Source organism: Delphinapterus leucas, chromosome 7 (genome assembly GCF_059928025.1).
Source record: "Delphinapterus leucas isolate spDelLeu-1000000601 "Yukka" chromosome 7, BTC_Dleu_Yukka2, whole genome shotgun sequence".
Taxonomy (NCBI): Eukaryota; Metazoa; Chordata; class Mammalia; order Artiodactyla; family Monodontidae; genus Delphinapterus; species Delphinapterus leucas.
Window position 1 is genome coordinate 52,711,818 of NC_143135.1, and position 24,795 is coordinate 52,736,612.

At 52.9% G+C, this 24,795-nt stretch overlaps 1 protein-coding gene and 1 pseudogene across 2 annotated transcripts in view; both read right to left on the reverse strand.

The window, feature by feature from the left end:
* Nucleotides 1-24,795, reverse strand: part of GDPD5 (glycerophosphodiester phosphodiesterase domain containing 5) — a 92,399-nt gene that overhangs the window by 42,299 nt on the left and 25,305 nt on the right. The window contains exons 2-3 of one of the 2 annotated variants that reach the window (XM_022593846.2): nucleotides 15,185-15,267; nucleotides 3,191-3,367 (exon numbers count right to left, since the gene is read on the reverse strand). In XM_022593846.2, the coding sequence (XP_022449554.1) occupies nucleotides 3,191-3,307 (117 nt within the window). In that variant the 5' untranslated portion in view covers nucleotides 3,308-3,367; nucleotides 15,185-15,267. Of the gene's footprint in view, nucleotides 1-3,190; nucleotides 4,361-15,184; nucleotides 15,268-24,795 lie in introns of those variants that run through there. The other variant, XM_089915320.1, reaches the window with a different exon arrangement.
* On the reverse strand, nucleotides 4,437-13,138 carry LOC111184873 (protein SET-like; annotated as a pseudogene).

Sequence of the window (24,795 nt, forward strand, 5' to 3'; positions counted from 1 at the left end):
CGGGGGCTCCTTCCCAGGCTCCCTGCACCCCTCTTCCCTCCCCAGGATCCCCGTCCAGTACTGCGGGGCCAGCTCTTAACCAGGGAAGCACTGAGGGTGCCTAGCCTGGCATTCAAGCCATTCCCCAACTTGTCCCAAATGCTCCTGGTCCCTGCTCTTCTCTCTGTCAGGCAACTTCCCAAGTCCTCCTCCCCGTCCTGCCTTTCTTCTTTAAACACACCCAGACTTGGGGCTTCCCTGGTGGCTCAGTGGTTAAGAATCTGCCTGCCAATGATGGGGACACGGGTTCGATACCTGGTCCGGGAAGACCTCACATGCCGCGGAGCAACTAAGCCCGTGCACCACAACTACTGAGCCCACGTGCCACAACTACCGAAGCCCGCACAACTAGAGCCCATGTTCCGCAACAAGAGAAGCCACCGCAACGAGAAGCCCGTGCATCACAACGAAGAGCAGCCCCGGCTCGCCGCAACGAGAGAAAGCCCCGCACACAGCAACGAAGACCCAATGCCACCCCCAAAATTAATTAATTAATTTAAAATAAATAAATAAACACACCCAGACTTAAAACCTGCCTGTCTTCCTGGCAGCCTCCAACTTCCTGACGCTCTTGCTGCAAATCTATCGGGGATGGGGCTTTAAGCCTTGATTTCCCCATCCATAAACAGGGCATAACAATTAAATATGCCCCAACAGGGTGTTAGAACGATCAACAGGGCAATGCCTGTAAGCCATGAGCTCCCTGCACACAATAGGTGCTCAATGAACATTAACTGTTACCCTCAGACTTCGTCCCCAGCCTGAGGGTGAGCGCTTCTGTGACTCACCACCTGCGTGTCACCTCATCGCACGGAAGAGGCCCAGAGAGGTTCAGCTTCACTGAAGAACTTGACCCTACGCTTCCCTGACTTGGGAGACACAAGAGGCTCCCCCAAGGGGTCCTGAGCGGAGGCAGTGCCTGGTGGGGGCATGGGGGGTGGAGGGGTAAGGGGATGCCCAAAGGAGGAGGGGAAGGTGGGGATGAGGAAAGGCACAGGCCCAAAGCTGGGCCCGCTCCCCCTGGCCGAGGCCTCTCCAGGCCCGAGGGGCTCTCCTTTCACTCCCCAACCTGCGCTCCCAGAGCTCACTCTGGGCCTCTATTTGTTCAGCAAAATTTACAGAGCAGCTTCTCTGCACCAGCCCTGACTTTGAGACACCAGATCGCTGCTGCTCTCACTGTGTCAGGCCAGGAGCCCAGCCCCCATCATGGTTCTGGCCCAGCTGTCTGGGGAGAGACTGGGGAGAGAAAAGAGAAGAGAGGAGAGCCAGGGACAGAAGGGTGAGCCCGCGGAGGCTGGAACCCAGGAAGTGGGACAGGAAGCGGGAGTGGAGCCGAGTTAAGGGCCGGGGTGGGCCGTCCGCTCATCCTCAGCTGCGAGGTGCGGGTTGCCTGAGGTGAGCTCAGCCCTTTCTGCAGAGGCCCTGCCACCCAGAGTTGCTGCAAAACCCTCTCCCCTCTCCCCGCCTCTCCCAGGCTGTGGCCTGCAGCCTCCGGCCATTGCCCCATACCTGGCACCTCAGGCCTTGGCATTTGCAGAGCCTACGCCACTTGGGCCCCCAGTCAACTCAAAACTGGCCTCAACCCACCACTTCCTCCAGCCTGGGCCCTGGGCGGGCCACAGCCAAGGCCCATCACTTCCTGACTCCACAGCCTGGAACTGGCTGGCCCTGGGCCCACCAAGAGGTGTGAGGTGCCCTGGGAGAGAGCCGCCTTCCTCCAGTGTCTCTTCTGACGGCCAAGGGCTTCCTGCTTGGGAGCTCAGCCATCCTTCTCCTCCCTTCCTCAGCCTCAGCAGTCTTCCCATCCCACCCCCACCAAGAGCGCTGGACACCGTGCAGGGCCAGATCCGAGCTCTGCCCCTCTCTAGCTGCGTGACCTTGTCCTGGTCACGGACGTCCTTGGCTTCTGTTTCCGCATGTGAAGCGGTGGCGATGACATCTAGCTCACGGGCTTGCGAGAAACGGGGGTGGCCGCGTGTCAGTGCTCAGCTCAGCGCCCGGCACACAGACAGACACCTGGGTGTCAGCGGACTGCGAGCTCCTGCGCTCCTGACACATGGAGGCCCTGCTGACTTCCTTCCGCTGCCTCAGGGGAGAATGGAGCTCGGAGCACAGCACACAGGACGGACAGGCTGCCCTGGGCAGGTCCCTCCTCTCCCTTGCCTCAGTTGGGCATGTTGCCTCCTGTGTGCTAGAGTGGGTACACGGCAATGAATCAGGCCAGGTACCCACAGGTGGTACCTGCTTCTTACCATTTGGGGGTCATGAGAACAGGCTCCCGACTCAGTCGAGTGCTCTGTCCCTCTGTCCCTACCAGCACAGGCAGAGAGGGAGGGCAGGGAGGTGGACAAGCTTCCCCAACCTCCACATCCAGATATAGTCTGGTGATGCTTGGCCGCTGACCTCCGCCCCTGGCCACTCCAGCCCGTTTTGGGGCTGGCTGAATTTGGAGGCTGGCCTCTGTTCAGACAAGCAGGAGGGAGGAGAAAGTTGTTTTCCAGGCAGCAAAGCTTTTAGATAAACACCATTTATCTCCCTCTCTGTTCCCTCCTGAAGGAATTGGGTTCCTTCAGAGAAGAAACTAGATCCAGTGGCTGATGGTGCCCCAGGGACGGAAGTGTGGCGTGGGGTTTGGCTTGGGGAGCCGGACACTAAGGGAGGCTTTCTTTATCCAGCTGAGCACCTGCTGCCAGCCCTGGCAGGCTTGTGGCTCAGGTGACTGGGCCCTGGTGCCAGGCCATGGCCCTGCCAGCTCCCAGGCTCCAGGATGGCCTGGCCCAGCTCTTCACCCTCCCCTTGAAGAGCCACCCGTCTGCTTACCTGCCCATCAGGATCTGCCAGGAAGCTGAGAACTTCTGCTCACCTTGGGGGACCCCACCCTCTTGGAGCAGCCCTCCCTTCCCAGACCTCAAGAGCAGCCCACACTCCACACTGTCAGAGGGGAGTCAACAACTGGCTACACCCATGTTCCTTGCCCACCTAGTCAGGTAGATTCGGGAATTTCCATAGGCCCATTTTACAGAAGGAGAAACTGAAACCCAGAAAGGGCATTGGCCTGTCCAGAGCCACACAGCAGGGTGTCAAAGCTGAGACCCCTCCCCCAGGCCCTGGGGCTCCCTGGGTCCTTTGGCCCCATCCCAGCACAGCTCACCGGTGTGGTGTCATCGTGAGAGCGCTGGTAGCGCTTCCAGCGGCAGCCGTAGATGCCGGTGAGGCAGGAGAGGCAGAGCTGCGGCTCATAGTACTGCAGGGGCTGGTGTCTCACCATGCTCGCGCCCGCGGCCCTGGCGCCCTGCCCTCAGGCGCCCATGGAGGCCCCCGGCTGGTCCTGGGGGAGGAAACAAAGTACTGTGAGGCAGGGGAGGGGTAGGGACCTGGCCCCAGCACAGCAGGTGTCACTGTAGTCTAGGTCAGGGAGGGTCAGCCTCTGCTCAGAGCCCTGCCGTGGGTCCTTGTCTCTCTCGGAGTCAGAGGCCCATCCTTCCAAGTCCCCTAGGACAGTCCCCTGCCACCCACCCATGACCTAATCATCCAACAAAAATCCCCATACCTATTAGCAGTCACTCCCCCACTCCCACCCCCCAGCCCCAAGCAACCTAATCTACTTTCTGTCTCCACGGATTTGCCCATTCTGGACATTTCACATAAATGGAATCATATGATATATGGTCTTGTGCGTCTTGCTTTTTTCACTTAATGTTTTCAAGGTTCATCCATGTTATAGCATGAATCAGTACTGCATTTCTTATTATGACTGAAAATTATTTGATTGTATAGATATACCATTTTATCCACTCACCAGTTGGTAGACACTTGGGTTGTTACCACTTTTTGGTTGTTATGAATAACTCTGCTATGAACAAGTTTTTGTGTGAATGTATATTTTCATTTCTCTTGAGTAATACTTTGGGATGGGATTGCTGGGTCATACGGTAACTCTATGTTTAACTTTTTGAAGAACTGCCAAAAGCTGTTTTCCAAAGCTGTTGTACAATTTTACTTTCTCCAAGTGTTATCATTATCATCCCCATTTTACAGATGAGAATTCTGAAGCACAGAAATGTTTAGCCATTTGTCAAAGGTCACACAGCAGAGCCTGGCAGTCTGGCTCCTTGTTCTAACCCAGGGGTTGGCAAACTATAACTCATAGCCAAATCCAACCAGCCACATATTTTGTGTGTGTGTGTGTGTGTGTGTGTGTGTGTGTACACATTTAGTTTTATTGTGACAAAGCAACCTGTATAATTTTAAGGTTTAAAACTGAGCATCATCTTCCCTTTCCAGTGAAACAAAAATTTAAAAATAAACAGGAACAAAATTACAATAGAGAATGTCAATTGCAAATAAGGTCCTACAGGTTCTGCTGCTTCTCCTGTCGAGTGGCAGGGCTCAAGTCATCATTAGGAGAGAATTTTATTTTAAAAGTGTCATCTTAAACTGCAAGGATGTCCGTTAAACATCACAATTAAACATGCCAAAGGAGAAGCCATGTTGTCAAAATGCCCACTTAACCCACCCAAACATCTCAAACCCACCCTTTGCTGACCTTCTATAACCTCATTTTTTTAAGTTTTTTTTTTCTTTTTTTAAACAAGAGAAAGTAGACAGATACATGTTGGTAAATGCTAACTGTCCATATTCACATAGAGACACAGTGTAATCTCTGAGCCCAATATACAGAGAAAGGAGGAAAAAAGCTAGAATTCTATGCACTAATACACAGGGGCCTAGCACCCTCCAGCTTCCAGCAGAGCTAAGGGAGCAGAAGGTTTTTTTTTTTTTTCCCACAGAGCATGGTGGTGTTGATTCCATAAAGGTTTTTTGAGACAGGAAGGGATAAAAATGAATTTGGAACAGAAAGGGGTAGAGATTCTTTTCCCACTGAATTCTGCTCAAGGTATTTCTGCCCAAAATAAGTTGTGAGCCACAGTATAAAGGAGAAAAGAGACCTCAAAAACAGGGCGACTGAGCACAAGAGGAGGAGAAAAAAGAAAAAAAAAAGGCTGCAACTTGCTCCCGGGGACTGGAGAAAATTTAAAAAGGAAGGTTGGAATCCATCAGTGTTCCATTAGTCACCTTCCCCTTCATCTTCCTCTCCTCCCTCCCCATCATCATCTTCATCACCTTCATCCTCACCCCCTTCCTCATCAATATCTTCTAATCCTTCTTCCTCTTCATCATCACCATCATCTTCTTCTCCTTCCCCTTCCTCATCATCCATGTCCGGAATCAAGTAGTACTATAATGGATTTGGCCAAAATATCATCTTTTTTTTTTTTTTTTTTTTTTTTGCGGTACGCGGGCCTCTCACTGTTGTGGCCTCTCCCATTGCGGGAGCACAGGCTCCGGACGCGCAGGCTCTGCGGCCATGGCTCACGGGCCCAGCCGCTCCGCGGCATGTGGGATCTTCCCGGACCGGGGCACGAACCCGTGTCCCCTGCACCGGCAGGCGGACTCTCAACCACTGCGCCACCAGGGAAGCCCCAAATATCATCTTTGATGACCTCTCCTAACTCATCTGCACCAGCATCAGAATGATCAGTAAACCAGGTGAAGAAGCTTTCTGGTTCCTCATGCTGTCTCTTCCTGCTGGCTTTATTCTACGTTTGACTTGAACATTTTGTCAAATCCTTTCCGGATTTCCTTTTGATTTCAGTGGACTTTGAAGATGGATCACCACTCTCATTCAGATGAAATTCTTTGGAGAGAACTTTATTTTCGAAGTGTTTTCATCAAAACAAAAATCTATTCTGTAACCTGATTTAATATCTTCAAATTCTGTCACTTTGACTCTTGTCAAATAATGCAGCACCTCTGCAAATAATGCAGTACTCCCCAAGGAGTACAGACACTTGTGGATGGTTAACAAATGCTGTTACCCCAAAATCTGGGATTTTGGCAATCAGTTCCGACCTCTACTGAAAAAATGGTTGGCGGAGTTTGTTATATTTCTGTTCTACTTTCAAAATCTCCTCCCTGGCTTGTTCGTTAAGTCTGTCTGTTTCATTTTGCGCTTCATCAATATATTCAATTGCTTCTTGCTGTTCTTTTTCTTCCTTCGGCAAGTTCGGAGAAGCAGGCGTTTCCTCTGGCCTGGAGGCAGGAGTCAGTCTCGGCTTCTTCGGTTTCTTTGCTTGGGGTGGAAGTGAAGACTTGTGTTTGGGGGCCATGCTGGGAGAAAAGCCAAGAATCCACCCAATGGGAGAAGCTTGTACCAGGAGCTCTGAGAACTCCAGCCACGTGTTTTTATACAGCCCACAAGATAAGAATGGTTTTTACATTTTTGAAGTAGTTGGGGGGAAAAACCAAAACAAAAATATGTTTTGATCCGTGAAAATTATACGAGAGTCAAATTTCAGAGTCTGTAAATAAAGGTTTATTGGACGCAGGCCCACTCACTCGTTTATGTATTGTCTATGGCTGCTTTAAGTATAACTGCAGAGTTATGACAGAGACCATACGGCTCAGAAAGCCTAAAATACTTACTGCCCAGCCCTTTATAGGGAAAGTCTACTGACCCTGCAACCACGGGGCCACCATGGCCCCTGAACCGGTATTGTAAGTGCAGCATATGGTTGAGAAGGGAAAGGGTGCTGTGGGCACTTAACAGGTACAGGGAGGGTCTGGGCATGCTTCCCAGAGGCAGTGAGGCCTGTAGGATGAGCTCCCGTCTCTAACGCCCCAGAGGCCACACCATAGGGGCACCGGGCTTCAGGCCCACCAACTACTTCCACGTCTGGGCCTTGCTCAGGGCCTCTGCCTAACACCCCCTATCTCCCCCCACTCTCCAAGTGCTAACCTCAGCACAGGGATTACAGCCTCCTGTCCGAGTGCGGAGGCGCGTTAGGAGCTTGCTGGGCACACTGACCGACCTGGAGCCTCCTAATTGCCGGGAATCGTCTGGTGCAGCCTCTGTGCCCGTGGCTCCCTGCGGAGGCATGCGGACATGGTGCAGCTGCTGGGGGCTCTCGGAGCCGTGTGGAGCCCAGGGCTTGGGGGACGGTATAGGATGGCGATGCTGCTGCAGTCAGCTTAGCACCCATGGGGTTGGGGAGGTCAGGAGTGGGGTCGGCAGGTAGGGGATCCTCTCAGCTTTACTCCTCTCTAGGAGGAGTGTGTGGGGAATTCCCTGGTGGTCCAGTGGTTAGGACTTGGCGCTTTCACGGCCAAGGGCCTGCGTTCGATCGCTAAGCTGGGAACTAAGATCCCACAAGCTGAACATTGTGGCCAAAAAGAAAAAAAATGGAAGGAGTGTGTGCTCACATATGTACTCCCACATTCACAGCCTTCCAGAGGAGGTAGAAGGCCAGAGTCCACAGCCAGGGACCACGTCTCACCCTGTGAACCCCCAGATGAGGGTCTCTGCTGTCAGGTGGGCCACAACACCTGCCCCTACTTCCCCCGGAAGGGAGGAAGCAGCTAATATGTAGAAAGGGCCCTCGATTCACCCTGCCTTGGCCAATGACTTGCCCTGTAGCCAGAGCCACTCAGGGCTCTTCCCTGAGCCTTGGTTTCAGCTTTTGTCTTGACTTCCAAAAAAGGTCAGATGACTGGGGGTTGGGGGTGGGGCAGCGGTGCCAGGAGGGCACATGGCTGCAGTGACTGAGGCACGGCAGGTGGGCATTCTGCAGGCAGGGGCCCTGCCCTCCCATTCCTTTCCCAGGACCCCCACCCCCACCCCGACTCTGGGACTGATTCCCATGTGTCCTCTGCTCCCCCACCCCCCATGAATGAGCATTACAACCCACCCAGGAATGGAATTTCCATTTCAAATCTGGAAAAGAGGGAAGTAGAGCTGCCTGCACCAGGCCTCCAGCTGGGGACTCAGCTGACTGTGGCTCTTGGAACTATTTCCCTCCCCCCACATCCCCACCATGAATTTTCACACTATTCAGAACTGCAGGGGCATCTCTGAGAGGCAAACCTCTTCTCTCCTCTGCATGTTCTCCTGGGGCCATCAAGATAGCCAGCGGCTCCTTGCTGTCTCCAGGGGGGTCACCCAGACTCATCATGGGCACAGTGACCGCCTCATCACCCCCAACCTGCCTCTAACATCCCTCAAGACCCTTTTCTCAGCACACCCTTGGCCACTGCCAGGGCAGTGGCCCAGTCTCACCTCACCCCTGGATGGGGAATCCCTGCGGTGGGCCTTGCCCTGCCAATCCAAGGTCTCACCTGCAGTCAGAGTGAGTTTTTAGCAGACAAATGACCAGGATCTGGCTCCTCTAGCCTCAGCACTCCAGAACCTGCTGTCCCTTCATCTGGCTAACACCTCCTGACCCTTCGAGTCTCCGCTCAGATGTTACCTCCTCCGGGGAGCCTCCCCTGAGCCCCAGGTTTGGTTAGAGGGCTCCCGGCATCCCTCCTTCTTCCTGGGCAGCCTGTGGGAGCACCACTGACATGCCTGCTCCCCCAGGGGATAGCCTGAGTTATTCCCACTTCCCCAGTGGCCAGCACGGGGTAGCAAGGGGAGGCAGCCCTGGGGGCGTCCTGGACCACAATTCCGAGAAGGCTCGGAAGTTCCTGCTGCCCAGACCCTGAGCGGTCAGGACAAGCCCCCAGAGACCAGATTCTCCCCAGCCGCCCCCCTCCTGCCAGGGCTAATGGCATCACTTGCATCAGTTAAGTTCTCCAAGCCACCTCCCAGAGCTGCTGATATCAGCCAGGTTCCAAAGAAATCCTCAGCCTGGAGGCCCTGCCGGCTCTGGGACAAGAGAAAGCCCTCACCTCTTAGCCCGATGTTTGAGGGCCCTCCTCAGCCCAAAGTCTCATTTTCTGTCTGAATTCCTGGTCCCTGCCCCGAACTTCCACAGCCTCCTGTTTGCACAGGGAAGGGGCTTCAGGGGGGAGTCAGAAGGGAGACGGAGTGAGGGTCCGCTATGGAGTGGGCGAAGGATGTAGGGGGTGGGCATACACCTCCAGGGGACTCGCCCATCCTTACACCCTGGGAACGCACCTCACCCACTTCCCGTCTCCTCGTCCCTCCCCTGGCTGGCAGGGTGCCCGGCCCTCACTGCCCCCAGACCCCGCTGCCTCAGGCCCCAGGCCTGCTCTCTTTCCTGAGAGTGGAAAGAGTCTCAGGCCAGGTGTCAGTGCCTGGATTGCAGCCTGGTCTCCTTCAACTGACTTGTGTGTGTGACCTTGGAGACTCATTTCACCTCTCTGAGGAATGGGCACTAGATGGAACGACACAAAAAGGACCCAAGGCTGCAATCAAAAGGAATGAAAATACTGACACATGCTACAACGTGAATGACTCTTGAAAACATTATGCTAAGAGAAGGAAGCTAGTTACAGAGGGTGGTGGGGGAGCTTGTGGGGCAGCATGCTGAGCACCGCACCTGTGTCAGCTCCCGATGAGAGCTGTCCAAAGTAGAGTTTGACAGTCTTCTTTTACAGGTTAGAAATATGGGCCCCAGGTGGATGGAGGAACAAACTGGGGTCCATCCAGACAATGGAATAGTGCTCAGCAGTAAAAAGAAATGAGATATCAAGCCATAAAAATACATGAAGGGACCTCAAAAGCATATTGCTAAGTGACAGAAGCCAACGGGAAAGGCTGCATACTGTATGCTTTCACCATATGACATTCTGGAAAAGGGAAAACCAAGAAGTGGTAAAAAGATCAGTGGTGGCCAGGGGTTGGAGGTGGGGAGCACGGGGGATTTTTCGGGCAGTGAAACTATTCTGTATGATACTGTAATGATGGATACATGTCATTATACATTTGTCAAGCCCCACAGAATATATAACACAAAGAGTGAACCCTAAGGTAGACTATGGACTTCAGTTAATAATATTGTAGCAACACTGGCTCATCAATTATAGCAAGCGTACCCCCCTAAGATAAGACGTTAATAATAGGCAAAACCATGGGGTAGGGGAAGGAGAGTATGTAGGAACTCTGTATTTTCCGATCAATTTTTCTAAAACTGTCACCAAAAAAATCATCTATTAAATACATATGTATTTAATTTAAATATCTATATCAATTGATCAATAGATAGCTGGATCAATAGATAGCTGGATCAATAGATCTAGGCCTGAGAGATTACACGATTCACCCGAGGCCAGACAGCTAACCATGGAGAAGAGAGGATTTGAAACCAGGGCTGCCTCTAAAGCCTAGTCTTTCCATGGCACCAGCCCTAGATGGAGGGTCTGTCTGCTGCCCACGTTTCTACCGCCTTCCGTGTCCATGACAGCTGTAGCATGTGTCACTGAAAACTGCACCTCAAAGGGCCAAGTTCAATATTTTGGTTGGCAGCAGGGGCATGGACTGCGACCGAGAACTCTGGGCAGGAAAAAGGACCCCCCCACATACAGTGGGTGCAGGGCTGGGGGAGACGGAGACCTGACCTCCTCCGGCAGCCTTCCCGGGGCCCAGGGAACAGGGCAGGGCGCACATGTGGAGGTGGAACCACGCCCTCCCCCTTCCCCCCTCCCAGGCCCGTCTCCTTGGCCATGGCCGCCCTCACTGGGCCTCAACCCTAGCCCAGACTCGGGGCTGGTGGGCTGAGGCTGAGCTCAGCCACCAGCAGGCTGGGTGACCTCCACAAGCCTCTGGTCTCAGCTTTCCCGTCTGTATCATGGGATGGTGTGAAAAACGTCGGATGATCTCCAAGGGCCTCTTCGGCGCTCAGCTTCTAAAAACCCTTTATCCACCTGCTCTCTCCCCATCCTCAGGAGATAAGCAGAGGTGGGGTTGCTCAAGGAGGATGGAAGGACAAATCCCACAGTCCTTGCCTGGTCTGGCGGGGAAGAGCCCCCTCCATTCCCAGGACCAATGGCTGGAATTCAGGAGCCTGCCGCCAACTGGAGCAGTCAAGATGAGGTTGAAAGCTGCAGGAAGGCCTGCGACGAGGTTAGAGGCCTGGTCATCCTGAACCCCAGGCCAGGGCTCTGCCCCTGTCCAGGTATCTCTACCATCTTTGACAGGGACCAAGGTATAGGTAGTCACGGCCTGGATAACTCACAATGACCCCAAACTTGACTTAGAGTGAAACCCAAGGAGTAAAAGGCACAGGGCTGTGGGGACTCCTTCCCACAGTGCTCAGGGAACACGGCCTTCGAGCCAGACCAGGGCCTCCCTGTGGTCCTTCCTCACTGCATGCCCATCCCCTGTTCCCAATGCAGGTGTGCCTGTGAAACCATCATAGCTCTGCGATCCTCTGACCGCCTTGAGGCCTGGAAAACTCCTGCTCATCTCAGCGCAGCAGCTCCTCCTCCAGGAACTCAGCCCTGCCTGGGTCAGGGTCTCTTCTGGACCCAAAACTCCTGTGCTTCCTCTAGCCACACTGCAGGGAGGCTTCCTGGAGAGGGTGGATGTCAACAGAACTCAGAAATAAGGGAGGATTTGTAACACAAGGGGGGAAAGAAGGGGGCTCTAGGTAAGGGGACAGCACAGGGAAAGGGAGGGTGAGCAGGGCCTCTCCCAGGGCTGAGGGCTCCAGCAGTAAGTTAAGCCCCGTGTGGGTTCCATCTGGTTGTGATGGGGGTGTCTACTCCAACAGTAGTCTCCCAGCCCTCTGGGGACCCAGGGGCAGCAGGGCACCCCCGGAGCAGCTTGCCAGCTGGGCTATTTCTCCAAACAATCGACCAAACCCAAATCCACAAACAAATCCCTGGCCCCAGAGCTGGGGCTGGAGATGCGGGGACAGAGCTGATTCTGGGACCTCCCACTCCCAGACCATCCGATCCCACGTCCCACCCTACTGCTCTCCAGCACAGCCTCCTATGCTTAGCTTTTGAGGAACGCTCAAAGAGTCACTACATTTCCCGCTCATCAGATGGCTTAAACTGAGAGATGTGGGCCGCTACATCTCACTGTGTGGCCCTGAGCGAGTCACTCCACTTCTCTGGGCCTCAGAGAAAGCCCTAGATTCTAATGAAATCAGCAGAGAAGACAGGCAGTTGTAGGGAGGAAGGAAGTCTGTCACTGAGGCAGCTGCCGGTGGGGAGAAGCTGGGGGAGGAGGTGCCGGGAAGGAGGCCTGGTGGGCCAGTGGCCCCGTCATGGCCGCTCATTCTTTGGGGGAAAAGCTACTCAGTGGCTTAGGCTGGGGCTCAACAGGAGCTGTCAAAGAATCAATCATGCCATAATTAGGGTCATTGTTAATCTCTTTCCACCGTGGTGCCAGGACCTCCTGTTTACCCAACACTTCTGTCCCAGAAGACTTCTCATTGCTCCTCCTCTGGGGAAACTCCCAGCAGGCTTGCTTCACCCCAGTCGTGGGTCCCCTTCTGTCCCTCCGGGCTGCCCTCCTGTAGGGGGCACTTCCTGCTTCTCCTTCGGGAAGGGCTGGCTTCCTCGGAAACGTGGCCTCTGGTATTATCTGTTCCATACCCAATTTACTCATTCAGTGTATGTTTAAGAAGCCTCTGCTGTGTGCCAGGCACTGCTGGGACCTGAGAGAGATTCACCGAGAATCCAATGTGGCCCTTCCTTTCAAGGAGACAGTCTCATGGCAGCAACAGCAGCTACAATTACAACCACACTCACAGTGCTCTGCAGTGTACAAGGAGCCTCCACACACGTCGTCTCACTGAAGCATGGCCCCAACTCCACGGGTAAGTACCGGATCCCCATTTTATGGACGAGGAGGTTGAGGCTGGTGGAGGGCAGGGCACGTTTGCTGAGCTGCACCCTTGGTTAAGGCCCTTGGGGGACAGACCTGCATGTTTGGGGCCATAGGCTGAACGGGGATCAGGCTCAGGACCCTGCCCAGGGCCCTTGGGTTCTCTTGGCACAGAGAGGACCTCTCTTTGGATCTCTTTCCCCAGGTCAGGGCTATGAGCTTGGGCTCAGCATTCACCAGGAACAGCCTTCACACTCTCTAAACCAGAGTCTTAGAATCACCTCCCCCAGGGCTCTTATAATCATGGAATCCTGGCACAATCCGATAGGGATCTTAGAACTAACCCTGGATTCCAGAATATGAAAGTCATCAAGTGTCAGCACCAGGAAAGACCTGGAGCTATTCCATCCAGCCTCCCCTCCCTGCAGAAATCCTCTGCACAGCCTCTAGTGGTGGGTCCCCGGCACAGTGGCCCCTCCCTCCCTGGAGGGCCGAGCGGTTCCCTCTTTAAATGGGGACAGAAGGAAGGCCCTCCTAAGAGGAGGGGCCTGCCCCCAGCCCCCCCTCCGCCCACCAGCACTGACAGGTTCTCCCTGCAGTGAGCAAAGGGCCAGGCCAGGGGCCTGGTCAGGGGAGAGACTTTCACCATCCTCTCACCCCTGGTGGACGCCCCAGCCCCTCCCAGGCACAGGAACCAGGCTGTCTTCTTCCGCTGCCTCTCCCTGGGTCTCTGGAAGGAGGGGGCCCTGAAGAGGAGGAGGAGAGGAGGAAGCTGAGTCCGGCAGAGACGTGCACTGAGCAGACTCCTCTCTGCCCAGTTTTTAGCCCCTGAGGGAACGGAGAGCAATGATTTACGTTATTTATTTATGTAAAACAGCAGAGTTATTAGACAAACAGGCTTCCCAGGCAGGCCCTGGGGATGGGAGGAGAAGCAGGTCTTGCCGTTTTAGGAATCTCCTTCTGCTTCCTTCCCCTCACACCTACCTGTCTAGCCTCACCTGCCCCTGGCCCTCCTCACGCGGCTGTGCTCCGAGCACACGGCACCTCCCAGCCTCCCCCCTCCCCCGTACCTTTGCTCATGCTGGGCCCTCTGCCACGAGAACCCTCACCCTACCCCCCCAATCCAAATCCCAACCATCTTAACAAATGCACCCTGGACAAAGCTTGGTCTGATCCCCCCGCAGAAGCCCACTGCTTCTTCCCTTTGTTCTCGAATCACCAGGCAGAGCTCTTGAGACATGATCATAGGCCTCTGAGCATAGTAATTATCTGCTTCTGTGGCTGCCTCGCCCGCCAGGCTGAGAGCTTCCCCAGGCGGAGACTTCGGATCCATTTGGCCCAGCTTTTCTGAAGAGCCACAGTATCTGCGACCCTGCGGGTAACAGGGACACACGATACCCCAGGCCCCATCCCTGCTAGAGGAATCACTGGACGGGGGTCCTGTGTTCCTGCACTGGGCCAGCACCGAGGAGGCACGCATTTATACGTCAGTCAGAAAAGTGGTTAAATGTGCAAAGGAAGGAAAGAAAGAACCCATCAGAGCCTCTTAAACCACCCAATTGCAGGGCCACTTCGGAGTCTGTTCCCAATTCTGCCTCTGAATAATTATTAGCCTTTTCCCTATTTACAGGAAAAATTAAATTACTAAAAAAGCTCTCAGGTATTTTCTCCCACAATTTTTTGAAACCTCTGCTATCTGTTCCAGGTCTAGTACAAGATGACCTCAGATTTAGCACAGAATACTGACTTTCTCACTGCCACTTGCATCTCTCTTCATCACAGTGCTCTGTGACGAGCAGCAGCCCTGCCACTCAGGCAAGTCTGAGAACCTGGGGCCTAAGCTTTTCTTCCCCTCTTTCAGATTTCCAGGTTTCCTTTCTAAAAACCGACCTTGCCTGAATGCTGAGGAAGAAAGTCCCAGGGGTTGGCTGGTCCAGTAAACCTTGAAGGTTCATGCTCAGTCCATGATTCAAGGCCTCTAATTCCACCATTTACCATTCATTCCTTTGGCTGAAGCATCACTCACTCTGGGATTCTCTCTTAAAATACAAATCTCCCCTGGAAATGGGAGCCCATTAAACCTCCAAACTGAAGGTCAAGGAAACTTAGTTTAACGCCTGGCTCTAGAGAGGCAGTAAATCATAGGGGTTAGGAATGTGAACCCAGAGCCAGCCTGCCAAGTTTGAAACCTAGTTCTACCACTTACTAACTGAGCAGGTTCCTTAATGCCTCTAGACCTCAGTCTCCTTATCTATAAAGTGGGGATAATAATAGCACCAACCTCATGGGCTGTTGTGAGGATTGAATGATCTAATATGTGTGAGGTGCTTTAGATAAGTACCTAGTCCACTGGAGAAAGCAAGAGACAACTCTACTCAGAGTTTCTGTTTTTGTTTTTTCTTGCTTGTAAAATGGAAAAATAATCCTTGTTTCCTCTGCCTTTTCCCATGAACTGTAGAGTACAGCTCCCGTGAGAGAGTGAACATCTTTCTAGAACCCAGTGGGCTGCTCTCTGCAGCTTCCCTCTAACTCCTTTCCCCCCACCTCCTTCCTTGCTTTTTCCTTTACCTGGAAGAAGGCACCAGTGGCTGTGAGCTGGGCTCCTGGGGGGTCCTGTCCACAGAGGTGGTGATGTCACTTCAGTGGGAGAGCTGAGGGGACAAACCCAGTCAGATTACACATCAGTCCATCCTGCCTTCTCCCCTCCCACCCGGCCCTTAGTGAGCCCCCGCCCTGTGCCCACCCCACGCTTGGTATGGGGACCAGGGATGGGTCACATCTAGTCCCTGCCCTGGGGAAGCCGCCAGGCCGGTGGGAGAGCCAAGGAGACGTACGTGATCCAGTCGTGTGCTATGAGACCCCACACAAGCACCTCCACATATGCTGCCCCCAAACCAGCCCCAAACCCAAACCCAGTACAACCCGCTGTGTGAACCACTCCTGCCCCACCAGGGCCCACAGAAACATGATCCAAGGTCCAGCCACCCTGGGGTGAAACCTGGGGCTATGCCTGGCTCCTGGGAGGCAGAGGCCCGTTCCTGCTGCCCAGGGACCTGCTTCTTTGGAGGCAGACGCCAGACCAGCTGTTCTAAAGCAGCCGCTGAGGGAGGGCTGGGTGGGCTGGAGGAGGGACCTGGGGCACCGCAATTATGTGGCTGACTTCTGACTCATGCCCCGCCTCCCCCATCACCAGCTCCTACAGCTGGCAGGGCAGCCCTCCTGCCCAGGAACTGGGAGGAGAGATGGTCCTGACAGGCCTTGGGGAGAAGGGGAGAGGGGGAGAGGGGAGGGGGTGCTGGGTCAGCACTGCAGGCTGCAGAGGGTGTCGCCACATTGCCCACTAGGGGACACTGAGGCTGGCAGGGCCTATGTCACCCAGAGAGTCAGAGTCAGAGCCAGGGTGGGACCCAGGGCAGGGGTGGCTCAGGCCTGGTGTCCAGCCCAATCCCATTCCGACATAAGAACTTTCTCCAATCTGATCGGGCCCTGGAGCCTCATACCAGCAAGAAATACAAACAAGACTCAGCCTTGGATGGGAGGGGGATAGAGGTGGACTCACAGAAGCTTGGAAATGACATCCAGCTACTGAGAGATGGACTCCTGGGGCACCCCCAGCCCTGCCTCCCTCCACTTCCAGTCCCCAGGTTTCTCACAGAGCCCTGAATGCACTGCACTTTACAGTTTATAAAACACTTATTTTCTTCATCTCCCACAACGATCCTAAGGCCTAAGTGACAGAGGGAATAGAAACAGAGCAGGGCTAAGTGTCCATCATCGGATGAATGGATAAAGAAGATGTGGCACATGTATACAATGCAATATTACTCAGCCATAAAAAGAAACGAAATTGAGCTATTTGTAATGAGTGGATAGACCTGGAGTCTGTCCTACAGAGTGAAGTAAGTCAGAAAGAGAAAGACAAATACCGTATGCTAACACATATATGGAATTTAAGGGGAAAAAAAGTGATGAAGAACCTAGGGGTAAGACAGGAATAAAGACACAGACCTAATAGAGAATGCACTTGAGGATATGGGGGGGGGAGGGTAAGCTGTGACAAAGCGAGAGAGAGGCATGGACATATATACACTACCAAACGTAAGGTAGATAGCTAGTGGGAAGCAGCCACATAGCACAGGGAGATCAGCTCGGTGCTTTGTGACCCCCTGGAGGGGTGGGATAGGGAGGGCGGGAGGGAGGGAGATGCAAGAGGGAAGAGATATAGGAACATATGTATATGTATGACTGATTCACTTTGTTGTAAAGCAGAAACTAACACACCATTGTAAAGCAATTATACTCCAATAAAGATGTAAAAAATAAATAAATAGAGCAGGGCGTCTCAAACAAATCACCTAGAGATCTTGTTAAAAGGCAGTCCAACTCAGTAGGTCTAGGCTGGGGTCTGAGATTCTACATTTTTTTACAAGCTCCTGGGTGATACCTTGCTGCAGGTCCAGGGACCACAGTTTGAGTAGCAAGAACATAGTTGTTAATGGCATGGACACTGGGGTCAAACTGCCTAAGTTAGGATCTTGGCTCTTACTGTGTGACCTTGGGCAAGTTACTTAACCTCTCTGTGCCCCAATCTCCTTATGTATAAAACAATAATCATAATAATAAAACCTACCCCATAGGGTTGATGTGAGAATTAAACTATGTAAAATGCTTAAATTGATGATGATTATTTCAAATTTTTTAATGGAGTCTCTGAGAGATGGACACATTCAGCAAGGTGGCAGAGCCAGAATTCAAACACAAATCTCTTAATGGAAATCCTGTAATAACAACTTGCCACATGTCACAGCCAGCAAGCCCTCCGCCATTAGACAGACATGGATACTGAAGCCCGGAGAGCGGCTGGGAACTGACAAGGTCACCAGAAAGTTGGTGTCGGAAATTCAAGTCCATGACCCCCAGCCTACTGCTCTTTCCATCACACCTCACTGCCCTACAAGGAAGAAAAAGCATCACAAGTTCCCCCTGAGGGGGACCCAGCTCTGCTGTCGGCCCCCACCTGGGCAGCAGCTACCCTGGAAACCAGATGTGTGTAGGAGTGGCTGGATGCGGACGCTGCCCTCATGCCCACCGTGGCCCCAATTCCCCTGCACTCTCAGAGCCCTGCCTGCCAGGCTGGGCGAGAACAGTCTAGCATCCTCCTTCCATGGCCCAGCTCTTACATCCAGTCTGTGGCACTGCTCCGTCTCATGATCACCCAGCCTGGGTACCAGGCAGGGCGGGATGCGGCCGGGGCCCATCTCTATCCCCACCTTGGCTTCCCAGGATGGGGCCAGTGGGAGCTTATGAGTCACTTGAAGGAAGTGCTTGGCCCCAAACAGGAAGTGGCTCTTCAGGCAGAACTCCTGACTCCCACCCCCAGGAGCTCCCCAGGGCAGGTGCCTCGGTGACAGAGTCTGGTGAAGGAAGGGAAGCTGATTGGGACCTAGCGACACATATTCAGATTTTACCTGAAACTCAAAAGCCACCACCCATCGTCTGCATTGTGAAACCCGGCCGGAGGGCTTCTCTGCTGTATGATCTTATGTACATCAGTGCCCCTCTCTGAGCCTCAATTCCCTCGTCTGTAGGATCACCGGGCTGCACTACAAGACTGCTATAGCCTGGCATTCCACGATGAAATAAAGGATTGGAGGACGTGAATATAGGTTTTAAATAAATGAACAAAAGCATATGTGAAAGAGATGAATGAGTGTATGCCGATACCTAGATTTAAGCTCCAGCTCTAGCGTAAGCACCGTCATTTATCTCTCGTTAGCTGCAGGATAGACATCTATCTCATGGGCAAGAAGACATCCCCTGAAACACCCTTAGGTGCAGGGAAGAAGGGCTACTGCCCTGAGCCCCACACATCACAAACACACACTCACAAATAAATACATTACAGAACATACAGGAGCTTCTGTCACACAACACCCATGGGACCCACAAGCCTAATCCGCTCCCCTAACACTGCTCAGGCCTCTAAGAAACTCTTCATTTCTTGGGTTTGAAGAACAAAAGGTGATTGTGCCCAGATGAAGGTCTGAGGGTTGCACAGTGGCTGACAGGGGCAAGGGTGGGAAAGGGAGGGAAACAGGATGCTACTGGGGGGGGACGGGAGGGATGGAGGAAGGGCACTAAGTGGCAAGAATGTTTTGCGGGGCAGACAAATTAAACTTGTCAAATCCTTTCAGAGAGCAACAACTTCTTACATAACAAAGTATCCGCTTCCCAGTAATGTTGAGCATCTTTTTTTTTTTTTTTGGCTTTTCTCCCTGTTCCAATTTGTGGTTCTAAAAGTACTCATGAATTAGTGTGGTATTCACAATAAATGCACATGGCAGCTGAGGAACATCTTACAGTATTTAACAATTCATATTACTTGGATTAATGTAACATGAAATGAGATACTAATTCTTTTATTTTTTTTGCGGTATGCGGGCCTCTCATTGTTGTGGCCTCTCCCATTGCAGAGCACAGGCTCCGGACGCGCAGGCTCAGCAGCCATGGCTCATGGGCCCAGCCGCTCCGCAGCATGTGGGATCTTCCCAGACCGGGGCACAAACCTGTGTCCCCTGCATCGGCAGGCGGACTCTCAACCACTGCGCCACCAGGGAAGCCCTTTTTTTAAAAAATTTTATTTATTTTTTGGCTACATTGGGTCTTAGTTGCTGTGCGTGGGCTTTCTCTAGTTGTGGCGACCGGGTCTACTCTTTGTTGCAGTGCCTGGGCTTCTCACTGCGGTGGCTTCTCTTGTTGTGGAGCACGGGCTCTAGGCGTGCGGGCTTCAGCAGTTGTGGCACGCGGGCTCAGTAGCTGTGGCTCGTGGGCTCTAGAGCACAGGCTCAGTAGTTGCAGTGCACAGGCTTAGTTGCTCTGTGACATGTGGGATCTTCCCAGACCAGGGCTCAAACCCATGTCCCCTGCATTGGCAGGCGGATTCTTAACCACTGCACCACCAGGGAAGTCCCATGAAATGTGGTACTAATTCTTTACACTGGCAACTAGATGGACATTAATCACAACTATGAATAGTTTAATTTTTATAAAATCTTTAAAAATTTGAATTACTATATCATGTCTATTTAAATAATTGTATTTTAAAATTGGATATTCATTAATTATGATGTCTATAGTTTTAATTTCCTAGATAATTTCAAGGAATAAAAACAACTTTTGAAAATATAAATTTTCCTTTCTTTACATTCAATTTACATTTTTGATGGAAATATATTCAAATTCTATACACTCTAAATACAACTGCATTTTATTTTTGATCCTTTAGATTATTACCATCCATACACAATTTCCAAATGATGTGAAAAATCTTGATTATAACAATTATAGTCATCTTGCTAAAATGAAGACAATAAAATATATTTTATGAAATATGTCTTATTACTCATCCAAATGCCACCAGCCCACCAACAAAACACCCAGATGTGTAATAATAGTTAAATTGTCTTCCTTGATATTTTGTCCCTTTCAGTTACATAAAACCATAACTTTACAAGGTGGGAAAATGAAACTATCTTATTTACTAGTTTCTTGGTTTGTTTTGTAACCTTCCAATATCTGACAAACATATACTGCATGCCTCTGTTTGTATTTTTGTCCTGGGCCCTGCAAATTTTGGGCCATGCCTGTCTGCCGACTCCCTGCCCACCAGCTCCCTTTGGTGGGGCCCAGGCCACCCACGCTGGTCGCCTCTCCTCGCTGAGGATCAGCTGGGTGTCAAGCCAGCCCTGTCCTCCTGAGTCTGCCTTTTAGAAAGTGCTCCTCACGTGAAAAGTCCTCATGCTTAGATGAGGGACTTATTTCCAGAGCTGATTCGAATACCCTTCAAGGGCAGTGGCCATGACTTGACTGCCAGATTCTCCCACAGACCTGGTATTCCTTGAAGTCCCTTACATTCCAGCACCATCAGCAAAGGGACCCGGATGGGAGGGCCCAGCAGCCTCTGGTCCACCGGGCTGGTAGCCCCCATTGGCTCAGACTGAGCGAATGGTCCATGGTCTCCACAACTGGTTTTCTCCTCCTCTGTACCCTCGCTCTGTCCACCTCTACCCATGACCCCCTCCTGCCCCCTTACTCTGGGCCTACCGGTCACAGTGACCCCCTTTGGGCTAAAGCCACCAGAATGCACCCTCAGCCCCATGACATCTGGGCTGACAAATCTCCACATTCTGGACTTCCCTGGTGGCACAGTGGTTAAGAATCTGCCTGCCAGTGCAGGGGACACGGGTTCAAGCCCTGGTCTGGGAAGATCCCACGTGCCGCGGAGCAACTAAGCCCATGAGCCACTACTACAGAGCCTGCGCTCTAGAGCCTACGAGCCACAATTGCTGAGCCCACACGCTGTAACTGTTAAGTCCATGCGCTGCAACTACTGAAGCCCACACACAACGAAGAGTAGCCCCTGCTCACCGCAACTAGAGGAAGCCCGCGCACAGCAACGAAGACCCAAAGCAGCCAATAATAAACAAATAAATTTATATATTAAAAAAAACCCTCCACATTCCCTGCTTGCCACCTTCCCAGCCTCTTTCACAAAGAGCTTCCAGAACCTGGGTTCTGGAAAGGGGCAGGGTAGTGGTGTTGGAGACTGAGAGCCGGGAGACCTGGGTTCTGGGTGTGGCCTGGCCACTGAAAGGCAGGTCGGTGTCATCTCTAGGCTCAGGGTCTTTACTTGTCAGACGGGGATACTGCAACCAGCCCAGAATGCCTCATGGGATGAACAGGATAACCCAGTGAGCAGGACCTGATGGGGCTTTGGAAACTGTAAAGTACTGAACCATGTGATGGAGGCTCACCTCATCTCTTGTGTTTCCTACTTGGCCTGGCCCATGTGGAGTCCATCTACTAAGACACCATCCACCATTTAAGGAGGGCTGGCCACAGCCTTGTAAGAGGCTGACATTCCCTGTCTGTCTTCTCACTTACCCCTCTTAGCCTCCCACTACAGTACATTCTACAGATGCCAAAGCGGAGGCTCAAGGGAGTTTGAGTCCCATGCTCAAGGGCACAGCTAAGCAAGTGGCAGAGCCAGGATTCATACTTTGTCTGACTCCCAAGCCAGGCTAGACAACATAAATCCAATCACCAACACACATTTCCTGAGCTCTCCGGTGTGCCAGGGGAGGCCTGAGGCTGGGTGGACAGACCTGCTGGAGGAGCCCACAGTCTACGGTACAGACAGACACGCGGAGAGGGCATGTGAACAAAGGAGGCATCCTGCCTGGGGAAGGGTGCAGGAGGGCCTTGGTGGTAGATCAAAGCCACCTCTCAGCCTAGCCCAGGTAGCAACAGATACCCAGGAGTGAGCAAACTTGCTTCCCCTGCACCCACCACCTGGCCAGCCCCTCATGCCTGCTCCTGGGTGGAGCGGGGCCCTAGACATTTCAGACCACCTCCTCCTCTGGGGCCCCTACCTCATGTCCACCTTCACCCCTAGGGTCTGCAGATTCCCCAGGCTTCAGGACAGGGTGCAGCCTTGCAACAGACTAGACATTAAGACTAGTGAAAGAAGGATCCTGCCCATCTGAGCATGCAACCCCTTACCCAGTAGGTGATCAGAGGAGCTAATGACTAAACAGCAGTGACTGACCACTCTGGTACCCGGCTCAGCTCATCCTGACTGCAGGGAGGTTAGCTCAGGCTCTGAATCAGACTGAGGCTGGTGGGGACCAGAGCAGAGCTGGTAAAAAGTAAGGCGCTCAGATAAGCAGTCACAGGGGGTTGGGGGTAATGGGTCCTGGCCCTCTCACCTCCACCCTTTCACTATGTGAACAGAAGCAGATCACTCTACCTCTCTGGGTACGAGTCAAGCTGGGATTAACACCACATTGAAATCATCTGATTTTAGGTGGGCGCACATAAAACTTCGGTCAGAAACACGGGTCGCGGAGGCTCAGAGAGGCCAGGTGACTTGACCAAGGTTACACAACAGGTGACAGAGTCTGGACTAGAACCCAGGCCTGTCATGCTCTGCGGGGCTAGACTCCCAGAGGTCAGGGTGGAGAGGCCAGATTAGGGTGACATCCCTTGTGATAACACAGGTGCAGGAGAGGGGTTGGGACAAGTTCCATCAGGGCCAACCCAGGCTGACATCACCAGTTAAAGTCATCATAGTCAGAGTCGTGGAAGCACAACTTCTGTTTATTTGTTCCTGGTACACGCTGACCAGCACGAGCTCCCTGAGCACTTTCTATGGAAGAAGCTCCGTAGAGCTGAGCCCGCGCTCCACAACTACTGAAGCCCGCGCGCCTAGAGCCCGTGCTCCGCAACAAGAGAAGCCACCGCAATGAGCCTGCGTACCGCAACGAAGAGCAGCCCCCGCTCGCCGCAACTAGAGAAAGCTCACACGCAGCAACGAAGACCCAACGCAGCCAAAAATAAATAAATTCAGGTGGGGGATAGGTCCCTGGGCCTCAGTTTCCTCCGTGGCGCTCGGTGCTTCCATGGGTCTGTGCCACCTCCTGACCGTCACTAATCCCCACTAGGCGGTGCAGGCAGGGCTGGAGGTGGGGTGGCACAGAGGCAGACTTCTCTGGAAGGGGCTATATCAGGGCATCAGACCAGCTCTGGCACGGCTGGATCGACTGCCTGACGTCAAGTAGTCAGGAAGAACCCTGGGGGCTGGGGCCAGGTCCGCTGGCTGGGGAGCTCTGAGGGATTCTGCCTCTGGGAGCTGAGAGACAGTGACAGAGCCTGGGGCTGGGGGAACAATGGGGGCTCAGGGCAGCCCTCAGAAGGTCCTGTCTGCTGCTGACTACATACATGATCCTGGGGCACCCATTCTGCACCCCCTTTCTAACAGGTGGGCAGAGCTGACACTTAATCGGTGCTTCCTCTGAGCCAGGTTCCGCCTGGAGAACTCTGCCTCTGTTGTCCCCACCCACGTCCCCTGGGACCCCCTCTCCATTCTGAGTCATTCCAGGTTGCACTGTCCCTTCCAAAAGCCGAGAACTGCAGGGGCGTGTGGGTGAGCTGCCGTCAGGCTGCCTGAATCCCTTCGCCTGTGGGCATGGCTGTTGCCCAGGGCCCCTTTACCAGGGACCCCCTGGGCAAGGTCTAAGTGCTGCAGCACGCTTGCCCCTGGCAGCCAGCTCTGGGGACTAAGCCAAGTACCCCCTCCGAGGGGCTTGACTTGAAGTCACACTCTTGCTTCTCCTTCTCTTTCTGGTTCTACTTTCCCTACCCCCTTAGCAGTTTTCTTCCCCCTGGAAAACTTCTTAGTAAGTCACCCTCACACGAATCCTTATTTCAGTGTCTGCTTCTAGATCCCGCAACCTCAGACAATTATGAGGTTAAGTGCCATTAGTTTTCCCATTTCAGAGATGAGGAAATTGAGGCTCAGAGACTCAAAGTTGTCAAAGACCCCCACGCGGCAGGCATCAGAACACAGACTGGAATTGAGGTCAGCCCCATACCAAGCCTGAGCACTGACCCCTCTTGTCCACCGCCAGTATCATCGGAGCCTGTTTACATCTCAAATGCCATCCCCTCCTGGCCATCTGAGCTAATCTTTCTTTTTCTTTCTTTTTTTTTTTTTAATTGGAAGGAAAGCAGGAGACTCTGTAGATGATCCAAGGGGGATGACTAAGTCCTTAGATTCCTCTCGTTGGCTCAGATCCTGTTTTGGTCAATCCTTGTGAATCAGGGTGGGTCTGACATTCTGGGAATGCAGGGAGACTTCAAACCAACTTCACGAAAACAAGTTGTAAAAACACTGGCCGCCACTCAAAGCGGCCTGCTGATGAGCTTGGCTCCACGGAGCAGGGCTGAACAAGTTCACCAGAAGGGAACACACAGCAGGAAAGACTTAGGCTAGACCCAGAGGAAGAACTTCCCAGTAACTGGGAGCTGGCCCAGGCATGGTCATGGCCTCTTTGGGAGCAGGTGAATTGACGTCCTGACCTTCCCAGGCCTTACTGGTCTGAAGCATCTATGAAGTCCCCTTGGTGAGCGCTGAAGACAAAACCACGGGAGGCCAACTCCGCCAGCCCCGAGCTTCAACCACTGACCTGGAACCTGGTTTATGAGGGTGCTCTGAGTTTGTGGGGTTTCTGCCTCCTAGGAGGTCAAAAGTGGGGGCCGCCGATCCTCACACCCACACCCAGTGTGGATGGAGGCCCTGCAGCTGGCAGAACTCAGGGTGGCACCTCCCCTGCCCCTGC